At 41.9% G+C, this 12,075-nt stretch overlaps 2 protein-coding genes across 2 annotated transcripts; one reads left to right on the plus strand and one right to left on the minus strand.

Annotated features, from left to right (window-relative positions):
• Positions 1–4,539: 4,539 nt before the first annotated feature.
• SODALDRAFT_332281 (hypothetical protein) lies at positions 4,540–5,527 on the plus strand. Its single transcript, XM_028611666.1, has 4 exons — positions 4,540–4,612; positions 4,708–4,792; positions 4,878–4,938; positions 4,994–5,527. Exons 1-4 carry the CDS (start codon positions 4,608–4,610, stop codon positions 5,053–5,055), a joined length of 213 nt encoding a protein of 70 aa, XP_028467927.1. The 5' UTR covers positions 4,540–4,607; the 3' UTR covers positions 5,056–5,527.
• On the minus strand, positions 5,078–6,449 carry SODALDRAFT_332282 (hypothetical protein). Its single transcript, XM_028611667.1, has 3 exons — positions 6,140–6,449; positions 5,862–6,076; positions 5,078–5,802 (listed from the first exon to the last, which is right to left on the minus strand). Exons 1-3 carry the CDS (start codon positions 6,180–6,182, stop codon positions 5,353–5,355), a joined length of 708 nt encoding a protein of 235 aa, XP_028467928.1. The 5' UTR covers positions 6,183–6,449; the 3' UTR covers positions 5,078–5,352.
• Between the last annotated feature and the right edge of the window lie 5,626 nt (positions 6,450–12,075).

A 12,075-nucleotide genomic window follows, 5' to 3' on the forward strand; every position in this document is an offset into this window, starting at 1 on the left:
AATTAGCGGGAGTAGCGTACGGTCCTTCTTAGTTACCTTATTAAGTCCTCGGTAGTCTATATATAGTCTTAGCTTTCTACCCTTCTTCGGAATAAAAAGGATAGGGGCGCCTACTAGACTGGATAAAGGCCGGATCCATTATTTCGCTAAAGTATCTTTAATATACTCCCTTAAGACTACGAGTTCTTTTTCGGCTAAGGCGTAAATAGGACTAAAGGGGGGCGATTTACCTTTATTAAGTTTAATAGCGTAGTCCTACTTATAGTGCGGTAGGAGGCGACCGGCTTCGACTATATTAAAAATATTAGTAAAATCTTAGTATAGTTTAGGGAGGGTATCATTATTAGGGGGGCTAGGGGGGTTCTGGATATACTCTTAGTAGTCTTAAGGAGGGTTCTGGGTAGTAATTATAATCTGGCCTAGACGCGTAGGATAAACGGCCGTGGTAGTCTATACTATTAAAGGGACTACCGTGGTAGCGCGGTTAATAGCCTTCCGTAGCTAACGAGTTATAGTAATACGAGCTAATTCGGACTTCTAAAGATAAGAAGTCCACGTCTTATCATTTTAGTGGATACTAGGACTATAGGACTAAAGCTATAGGAGACTAAGGATAATCTAAGCACTATAGGGGTCTAAATCTATAATATAAAATATAATAGTTTCGGCTCGGGTCCTACCCTAACTATCTATAATCCGGTAGATTAATTTTATAATACCGTAGGTCTTTACCTACTAACCTAGTACTAACTATAAGACGTCCTTAGTAGGTCCTAAGGGTTCGTAACCTGGTAAAAGGCTAGCGTGGGTAATAACGTCTAAGTCCGAATCTAAGTCTATATAAGTACGGTAAGAGGTCTATTCGCTATCTTATTATACACCGCCTTATCGTAAACTAAGTTACACCTTTAGGGGACTATAGAAAAGAGGTGCCGATATAGACAGCGTATATTCCTATTATAAGGGTTCCTTAGAAGGTATAACCTGCACTTAACCTATTATAGTGTTTCTCTTAGGATCTACTAGTATAGAATTAGCATTTATCGACTTATTCTAGGGATTATTTAAAGGCCTATTAGCAGTCTAACTCGTCTTCCTAGGGTTCTTTAGGTATAAGGAGCGATAATAGCCTTTCTCGTAATAGTACAAACACTCGATTTCCTGAATAGGGGTTAATAGACTAGTCCGGGGGTTCTTCTAGGGTTTATCCAACATGTCCTCGTCTTATCCTTTAATACCCTTAGTGTTATTCTGGTTACGACCACGTGAAGGGCTCGACTATCTTTTCCGCTTATCGTTACGCTTAGCCCGCTAGTAGGCCGGTAGGGAAGAGCGAGGTTAGTTATTATCCTCTGTATCCTGAATTGAGGTAACCTAGGCTTAGCGGGCGGCTATATAGAGCTCTTTAACTAACTTCGGTAATCCTCTAGCACGGATCCGGTCTTTAAGGGGCTTTTATAATTTATTAAGAATTAACTATATACGAATTTTATCGTTAAGAATAATAGGAACTTCTATAAAAAGCCTATTTATAAAGTCTTGGAATCTATCGTAGGATTAGTCTAGTTTCTGCCGTATATAGTCGGAGAATAGTTATTCCGTGATAGATATTTCCCGGGTATTATCGTTAACTAATAGACTAGCGAGGAACTTTTTTATATCTTCCTAAATACCTCCTCCTTCACGATTTATATATCCGAAGGTAGTCCTCTAATACTAACGCTATAGTGACTTAGTAGTCTATAGGAGACTATTAGAGGCGTAGAAGATTTTAGGTAGTTTAGTACGAAAATAATTAGGGTTTATAGCGATCCGGGACTTAATATTCTTAACGAATATAAGTTATCTATCGTAAGATACTCTATCCTATTTAGGGATATCCACGTTTATTTTAATTACCTTATTACCTTATATAGGTATACCTAAAAAGGACTAGGAGGGCTCCTAGGAGGTCGTAGGGGTAATAGTATCGGGGTTAATACCGCTACGTAGAAGTTCGAGTCGGCGTTCTTTCTTTTTTCTTTTAAAATATACTTTAAAACGACGGGTCTTTACTATAAGCTCGGTATCTTAGAGGTCTATCGTAGGGAGACTCTAGAGATCTAAGTAAGCACTTCGCGTTACACGGTTATCCCCTTATCCTTTAGGGTTAGGAATATTAGGGTTAGGGACGCTATCGGAGGAAGGAGGGGGTAAAAGGGAAGAGGATCCTTTCTCGTTATCGTCTATCAGTCCTATAGGAGGGGGAACTAGCGGATTAGTGCGTTAAGGTATAATAACCTCGTACTGTTCTATTAGGAACTAGTCGTTATAATTCCTGTTAGTCGTTATACCCGTATCGAAGGGGAGAACGAATAAAATATTATAGGTGTACTATAAGCAGTAATAGGCTATTACAGAGCGATATAAGATCACTTAGGGACTAATAAGAACTAAGGAGGGGGTATCGTGATAAGATTATTCGTTAAGTCCTCGCGAGACTCTAGGAACTATGAAAGACACTCCTCTCTTTATACCTACCTAAGGTCTCCTAACTAAATAGGTAGTAAGAGGCCTCCTTAGGACTAAGTTTAGGCGTATGCTGGTTCCTAAGCTGACCGGCTTACTAGATCTCAGCTAACTTCTAAGCTAACCAGCTTACTTAACTTCGACGCGTTGTGTCTTTAACGGTCTGACCTAACTACGATCCCTCTATCTATATATAAGTCTGGTGCTAGTCCTATGGCAACGTATAAACACTGTATATTCTAACAATAAGTCCTCATATAAAATAGTTTCGACGGGTTTTTACTTACTCTATATTAAATAGGTAGTTATAAAGAGTGAAAAGTTAGGGTCAAGTAAGGAACCAGGTATAGTCATGATAGGATTATAATAGAGTCAGAATATAGGTATAGCTAAAAAGTTAGATTAATCGCTAGCCTCCCTTTATAAAGGGGAGGCCCCCTCACTCCTTAAGACTACGCTCTACTCCTTTACTCCTCGAGGACTGCTTTATTTACTTCCTCGAGGGCTACCTTATTTACTTCGAGGGGCTATTCTATTTACTATATAATAACTTACTTTATTTATGCCTCGAGGGGTCTTAGACTTAGGTATACCTGGACCCCTGTGGGTTCACACTAGGGACCTATTGTGACCACTACTGCAGGCACCTGACACCCTATAGGTTTTATCCATACTATATATTCTTTTACCTTAGCTCTTCGTTAACTCATTTAGTTAAAGAGCTCTGAAGTAACTTATATATACAAGAATTTATTTAGAAGAAGATATTAACACGCTTTCCCTCCTTAATAGGTTAAGGTATATCGTCGTATAGTAGTAGTACTTAGTATAATACTTATAGTAAGAAAGTTAGGGTGCTTCCGGGTAATCTTATATTAGATCTAAAGAATATTAGGATTAATAAAGTAGTAATAAAACTAAAACTTATAATTATCTATAGAGCTTTCATCTTTTCGTTATCTAGAATGTTAGTTAGAATAATAATTATAATACCTGTATCGAGAGTTTTAGGTATTTCTAGAATACTAACTACGTACCGGAAACGATTAACTAGTATAGCCCGATAGCCGATAGTAAGTCTCCTATTAGTATAAATAGCTATACATATTAGAATCGAGCTACTCTCGGTCTTAGATAGAATCTACTTTTCTATTAGGAAGGATAAATATATAGACGTATTATTACAGGTTAACACCGATATAGAGGATCTGGCTATACTCCGGATCTTCCTGACTACGCGCTGTTAACGGACCTATATCGCTAAGTCATCGCTACCTTATAGCTAGCCTAGCGCTATAGACTTTTCTCCTTTTCCTTCTTCCTCCCTTACTTCTAGATAATCTATTATTACGACCTTACATAGTGCCACGACCTATAACTAGTCGTTTACACGTATTTAGTGTATATATACCTGCTTTACTTTATTCTGTTAAATTACGTCTCGGGCTATATAACGACTTAGATAAAGTCTATAAAGATAGAGTCTTCGATTCTTATTCTTAAGGAATCTAGTATTATAGAATTTATTATTATATTATCCTAGGTCTAGTAGCAGTTTATCTTTATAAATCTCGCTATATACATTAATGTATATATCTGGATCTATCTTAAATATAATAAAGAAAATTTCTAACTCGTTTCCGAAACGCTTTCCGGTCTTCGGATTACTAGTTATTTAATTCTTAATCGTTTCTTAACCGTTTCCCTTTATACGTTCGATTATCACCACTTTATTAAGTTATTTACCCCTTACTTACTTATTTACCCCTCCTATTAATACCTAATACTTACTTAGGCATACACGCAGGTTATATAACACGGCACGGACCCTGCCCTATAGCAACCCTTAGCTTAACGTTATAGCCCTATAACCACTATCAGCCAAGCCCTCTAGTTAGATATCAGTTTATCTGTAATCTGGGCTCGGACCAGAAAAGGACTTGTCGGTTAATCACCTGATTCCCGGACTCGGCCGTCTTACCAAGGTTGTTGAGCCGTTGCTCGACACAATATCCACATTCAGAACCTACACTTCTTCATAAACATACCATTACTTCCGTTACTCCTCCACGAAGCAATTGCAGCTTCAAACATCAACAATGAGGTTAGTCTCGAAACTTCAGTTGCTCAGCAGAGGGCTTTCGATTTACTGCTCCCGTATTGAACCTGTGTCGGGATACCTCAGCTCATAAATCACAGTCTCGTTAACGCTAGGAACAAGGTGCCCGAGCACCAGAGGTTCTACCAAGCCGCCTACAACAACCATCAACGCTTGTGGAAGATTGTGCGTCTCCTAGTACACCCCATTTTGCCCGCGTCTTGAATGCCTCGAAACTGGACATTCGATTGGCGCTAACACAAAGCCGCAGAACCCGCGCTCGAAGTATTACATGGTACCGTACCTTGCCCTTCTTTGGGGGGGATTTGCTGGTATGTTGAATGCCTTCAATTCATACATCGGTTTGCGCTTACCTTGATGTTTCAGGTTCCGTCTACATGGGCGCCCGAAAGGTTTCCGGCCACAACACCTGGTTCGGCCAGAACTAGTCCAGTTCGATGTTATGTGGAGTGAGGGAAGTTGTGTCCAATACATAGATCTCAATACACATTCAATTGAGACGCAAATGTGAAGTAATCGAGAGCAAATTGGAGTTCATCGTCAATCGCACGACACCAACTCATATGTTGTCGTTGCTCCAAAAAAGTCCACCGGTGCGAGGGAATTTTCTTCAAGACTCATGTCCATATTAGGATACTAAGTAAGGCCAATGGCCGGAAGTAGATCGAGCATGATCTTCTGGGGTTTTGGTCAAGGCCTGTAAAAATCACGAGACTTGGCCTTCCCTAGTAGCCTTCGGCTCCAGGAGCCTTGCTGTCTTTCTTCAAACTGACGAGCAACTCACGAAAGCGCTCCTTGCCAGAACCAGCTGCACCACCCTTGAGTCCTTTGCCACTGACATCCACGAGCTTCGCAATTCTCTCCCAGCTGGTGCCGCCAGATACAGTATCCTCTCGATTGGCCATGAATTGCTCCACGTCCTTACGTGTCTGTGCGATGGATTTTTCTTTTTTGCTGTTGTAATTTTCATAGAAGTCATCAATCTGATGCTGCGCTTCCTTGATCGTCTCTTCCCGCTGAGCAGCGTATAGTTCCGCACGCTTCTGAATCTGTACATCGCGGCGCTCCCGCCATTCCTTGGTCACCTCCGGCTCTGCTTCGTCTTCGACGGTCGTTTGAAAGCCGGACTTGAAATCGATACTGGGTTTGGTAATATTTCCAGCAGAGGCAACTGACTGGAAACACCTAAGAGGTTAGAACGAAGAAGTGATTAGTAAGTAGGAAGTTGCCTGACCTCGTGCTCGTTTCCAACATTGGGGCAGTCCGACACATGAGTTGACTTCTGCTGTTCGGCATTGTCACCAGCAAGGAAGTCATGTCCGAGCTCTAAGGTGGAACCATTGTTATTGCCAGCAAATTGCTCAGCGTCATCACCTAAGAAGGCCTTTTCACGGGCGATGAAGTCTTCAGCGGAAGGCTCTATACCGGAAGGTTTGATGTCTGTTTCGACTGTAATCCGTTTCCATTAGTTAGCGTTGCTCTGCAGAGGATGGGCGGTGGAGGCCTGCGTACCGACAGAATCGAACTCTTCCAGAGATGGAAATCTGTCTACCATGGTGACAAGGTGGTATAGCTAAGGTGCACCTCGATATGACCTGGTGGAGAGTGGCAGTGCGGGGGATAGAGCCTTGAAGGCCAGAACTCTCGGAGAGGGCGTGCGGTAAAATGGCGAGGGCGGGTGTCCTGTCATAAACAGACCGTCTGTTACTTAGGCGACAGGGAGTAGTAAAACTGGGAGAGCTCGACGAACGTTGTTAAACCGCAGCAACACGAGACGATACATACAAGGACCTGGAAAAGCATACGCCGAGTTACACAGGTGTCTCGACACGTTAAACATGCGGAAACGGAACAATGACCCTCCGAGCAACCTATACCACTAACAATGTCCACATTTATTATACCGTAAGGCTAAACAGCACCCACCGTTTGGATACGTAGCACCTAAATGATCTACTATAACCCGGGACCCGAATATCCTATCTTAAATATGTATATTTTCCGGGGCGGTATAAATGCAGGAATATTCGGTATATATATTAATTAAGTAATATACGATATCCGTTAATTAGACAGAACTATAGCTATTTATATCGCGATTTCGTGAAATTCCCTAAGTTCCTTTATAGCTCGAAGAGCTATAAGTTTCTCTTCCTCTTAAAATCTTAACTGCTTATCGAAAAAGACCTTAAACCGAGTACAAAGATACCCTATAGTATACTTGGCCGAGTTCGTAGGAGTTTTATCTACCTTAATCGGTTTATTAGTACGTGCCTTAATAGCCTATTAGCACGAATAAGGTTCGATTATTCCCGATTTAAAGATCGATATAGTCGTTAAAATTAGAGCCGAAGACGCGGTTAAAGCAGGCGGCGTAGCTATTACCTCTAAAAGCTTATATTAAGCTACGATTTCAAAGCATAAAGCTAGTCTCTTAGTATTAGTCTTACCTTAGCCCTAAGCACGATTAGTTAAAGATATCGTAACAGCCCCTTTAGGGCGGCCTTTACCTTAGATAAGGACTAGATTTAAGGGCATAGCTATGGCTTTTTCAAATAAAAGACTTACCTCCGGATGTAATAGCCTATTCTATTACTAATACCGATTAGTCGATTATAGCTATAACGGCTTAGTATTTAGTAAGTGATTAAATAGAATATATAGGCAGGGTAACCTATAAGAGGTTAGCAATAAGCAGGAAAGGTAGGCTATCTTTAGGCGTGGTAGCTGATTATCGTTCCTCTTAGGCTTAGGTAGTAACTTAACCTGTTATTAAATCGCCTTGAGTGCTTATAGAATAATCCTTTCTCGAACTAGAGAGAAAAGCATAATTAAGCTAGTAAAATCCACCTTATTCTGTGAGCGTGCCTTCTCAGTTAAAAACTCTTTTTCCTAGTACTCCTAGTAAAGCCGTAGCTTCCGAAAAATAGTGGCGAAATCGCTAAAGGAAGTAGAAATAAAGAACTTCAGGCTCGCTTGCCCGAATTCTACGATTAAGGTTATTATATATATGTAACCAAAGCAAGAGATCTAATTCACCTCGGAACTAATAAGCTTCTCTTTAAAGAGCGTGATCTAGGTATTTAGAGTATGAGTGATAGCGTTTTCTAGGTGCTTACTATGTTATTAGAAGGCCTTTAGTTACTTATTATTAAATAGATAGTCGTAAAGAGTGAAAAGGTAGGGTCAGGTAAGGAACCAGATAGGCTTATAATAGGTTTATAGTAGGATTAGAATATATATATAACTAAGGAATTATATTAATCGCTGGCCTCCCTTTCCTAAGGGGAGACTCCTTCGCTCCTTAAGATTACCTCTATCCGCTACTTTATTTACTCCTTAAGGACTACTCTGTTTACATTAAGAGACTATTCTGTTTACTTATTTCATAAATGCTTTATATACCCCCTTAAGAGGTCTTAGACCAAGAGCGGCTTGACGCTAATAGGTTTATACTTAGAACTTATTATAACGACTGCTATAGGTACCTAATATAACGACCTCCCCCGGATACTCCTATCCTTAGGAGCGCCCGATCCGTGCCGGCCTCTCGGCTTTTCCGAACCTAGCCTCTAAGTCTATTCCTAAATCCCTTAATACCTCGAACTAAAGCCTTTTGTTTTTTCTGTTTTGATTCATTACGCGCGTGCAGCCTTAAAGCTATAGCGCGGCGCCTATCGCCCTAAGGGCTAAAGACTATCAGAAGCTAGGTATAGTAAAATAAAGCATAGTGGTAATAAACAAAGGAAATCCTCCGTAATAATCTGCCTAATAGGCCTAATAGGTAAAAACCAAAGCAAAATAATTAGACTGCAGAAATCGTGGTTTACGTCCTATACCACTCCGCCGAAGCTGTTGTAGAAGCTAAAAGATACACCTATAGGGCCTATACTGCTCTTTTAGTACCGAATAATAGTAGTAGAGATAGCAGTAGGCCTACTAAGGCTTCCCCCAGGGGTTTTCGTTCGTCTTTATAAAAAGGGCAGAAGAGAATAGGGTATACTATATCCTATATAGCGGAGCCGAGATAGGAATAGCAGTCGTTATCGTAGTTTTAGGCCCTTTTTTAGTGGGTTTTCAGGTATCCGAAGCCGGCTTTTAGCTACGTAAAAGCCGATTTTACCCACATAAGGCCTTATATTAATAGTGGTGTTCGGGAGAAACGGAGGTTATCGCGGACTAAGCGCCTATAAAGGCGGCCTAGGCGTACCGATTTACCTTTCTTTTCCGCCTCCTCTTTATAATTCTATAGGACTTTCTAGTCTTAAATAAGGGCTTTATTTACCCGGCGTTCTAGTTGGCTAAGGGTAACTAAGCTAACGGATTTAGTAGCTTTTTCGGGGTTTAACGCCCCTTTAGCCACCTTATCCGCTAATTCGTTACCCTCTATCCCTATATACGAGGGACACTACTATATAGAAACCGAAGTGCCTAGTTATTTAAGGTGTAAGATAAGGTCTTTAGGTTCTATAGCGCACTATAAGGCGCGCTAAAGCTTCTGAATAGCCGTCTATAAATCGCTAAAGATATAGCACTCTAGGGGCCTAGGCGTTTACTCTAGCGCAGCGTAAAGGGCCTAAATAATAGCCTATAATTCAGCGTCCGCGACTTCCGCAGCGGCCCTAAGGTTAAAGCCTATAGCTTTACAGGGCCTCCCAGTATTAGTCCACTATATCACAGCGGCTATCGCCTACAAGGGCCCTGTAAGGGGTCTAGTAGTGTGGCCTAGGGAGCCGTCGGTATAGAAAACAGCGGGCTATTCGCCTAAGTTATAGTGTATTTTAGCGAGGGCTTCGAGGTAGGCTCTTTTCTGATCCAGGTTTTCGGGGCCAGGGCCAGGGACCAGGTCTTTAAAGGGGAAAAAAAGTCTTAGGTACGCTATAGGTTTTCGCCTAGCCTATATAGCTGTGTAGTAGGGTATAGATTCTAAAGAAGGGCGAGGTTTTGGCTTTCGTCCCCTATGTGCTTTTAAACGCTAGCGAGGAACTAGCGTTTAATAGGGTGGTTTAGTAGGAACTTTAAGGTTATAAGGGCATAGAGCCTAGTAGACCTAATCAACCGAACCGCTGCCGTGGGAACTGCTGCTTCGAGCTCTAAAGGCCGTAAAGAGGCCCCCCTAAAAGCCCCTAGGGCCCGGACTAAAGCGCCGTACTATAGACGTTCTAGGCGGTCCACTAGCTGTTCTTTCGGTGATTTACGGTCCTACCAGAGCTGCCATTCAAAATCAGCTAATAAGATAATACAGGCTATATATAGCTGCCTTAGGGCCTTAAAAGAAAGGCCCCTCTACGAGCTAGCCAGCCTATATAACCTGTTTAGGGCCCCTGCAGCTAAATTTAGACGTTTTTCGAAGTAGGGTTTAAAGGATAGTTTAAGATCGAACTAGACCCCTAAGCACCTAATAGCACCTAGAGCTAGTTTTACTAGGTGCCCTCCTATAGTTAACGGAGCGTCTTCTTTAGAGCGTCTTCTATAGAAGTGAATAAACTCTGTTTTTCGGTCGTCGAATAGAACTTAGTTACTATTTACTGCTTTGAAAAGGGAGGCTACGGCTTTTTCTAGGGTCTTACAGTTTTTCCTGGACAACGTAGACGCTATAGATAGCTAAAACTCGTTGATATAGGAGAGCTAAAGACCCTAAAAGTCCGGCCCTGCTATAGCCTTCCTAATATAAATCAGTAATACGATAGGGGAAACCGTGGAGCCTTATAGGACCCCTATATTTAGGGGGTTAGGCTGCTAAACCTCCCGTAGAAGGCTAGTTAGATACTCTTGTTTTCAGTAAAAGAAGCTACCTATTTAACTAGGTTCGGGAGTAGTTAGAGTTCTTAAAGGGTCCTAAGTAACTAGGGACGGGCGACGTGGTCGAAGGCTCCTTTAATATCTAAAATAACGTAGAAATCAAAGGATTTTAGCGTGATTTAGGCTACTTCTTAATTTAGTAAAGGAGGAGAAGGGCCGTATCGATAGCAGAGCGCTATTTCCTACCCCTTATTTAACTAGAGTGTAGAAGGTCGTCGTGAGTATTACCTAGAAAGCTTAGCCTAGTAGCTATAGCCCGTTCAAGTACTTTACCTATAGCAGTTTAGAAGGGCTATAATCCTATAAGACTTAGGATATAAATAGTCCTTCTTCCCTAGCTTCGGTAGAATAACCCCGAGGGCTTTTTTCTAGCAGGTAGGGTAATACCCTGCGGAAAAGAGCGCTAAGTAGGCCTATAAAAAGGGCCCGGGAATAGCCTTGTAGGCCTATTTGATCGGTTTTAAGCCTATTCTATTAGGTCTAGGGGCCTTCCCTTTAGTGGCTCTGAAAGTCGCGCGTTATAGCTCGATAGTCTATAGACTAGGCCACTCCCACGGTCTTCTAAGGCCCTTACTACGTGATCTAGTTAGGCTCTAGAGACCGTTAAAAGGGTAGAAAGGGGCCTAGGCCCCCCGAAGGGCCTATCAATACAGGGACTTCGGGGGAATTGGTGGCGGAGGGTGCTGGAAAAAGGGTCTAGAGTATTGCGTTGTATTTATCTTCGAAGGCGTAGGCCTTCTACTTTATAGGTGTTTGGATCGGTGGGAATTTCGCGTTAAGGCCGCTCTTTATATAGTTATAGGCCTTAAAAATCTCGGGGCCTTCGGCGTAGGGTAGGAAGGCCTCTTAGTGGTTGTTTTTACTGTTTTTACCGCCCTATAGTAGGCGTTTCGAGCTTCTTTCCAGGAGGTTTCTAAAGACGCTAGCCGGGTAGCCGAGGGCCCCCTGTTAGACGTCTTTCTAAATACCCTAAAAGCCATGCTAGCTGATTTTCGCAGGGCTTTTAGTTCTTTAGTCCACCACGGCTTCGAACGCTTTACTACCTTTAACTTAGGCACTGAAGCCTGAAGCGCTAGGGTAATAGTGTTTAAGAGGCAGCGACCTAAAGAGTCCTAGTCCGAGGCGTTAATAGCCTATTAGAGGTCCTGGTCGAGGCTAGGTCTTAGACTCTTTAGGGTCTGTTTAGATAGGTCCTAATCTGGTAGCTTATAGTTATAACCCGGCGGGGGGGTCCTGTTTATAGAACCTTTAGAGCCTAAAACGGTAGCCGAAAGGAGGATAGCGCGGTGTAAAGAGGTAGTGTTTTCGATATATTCCCACTTATTAAACTAAAGCCTTTATCGTTAGAACCCTAATAGGTTCCCGCCTAGTGCCTACACGGAGACCCTTTAGCCGTGACTTTAATCCGGGTATACACTCTCTCACTTTAATCTATTAATTAAAACTACTAATAAAGACTACTTCCCTTAATGCTTTTAAATCCGGCGCTATGTATACCCGAGTCTTCTTAATCTCCCCATAGCCCCAAAGCCAAGGCCCCTACTATAATCCTAATAGATTCTAGGCTAGGCCCTTCACGGATCTTCTAATCTATCGATTTATCTTCTCTTTTAGGTTATCCATTGAAATAATTTATCAAGACTCCC

This window comes from Sodiomyces alkalinus (genome assembly GCF_003711515.1).
Source record: "Sodiomyces alkalinus F11 unplaced genomic scaffold SODALscaffold_3, whole genome shotgun sequence".
Classification (NCBI taxonomy): domain Eukaryota; kingdom Fungi; phylum Ascomycota; class Sordariomycetes; order Glomerellales; family Plectosphaerellaceae; genus Sodiomyces; species Sodiomyces alkalinus.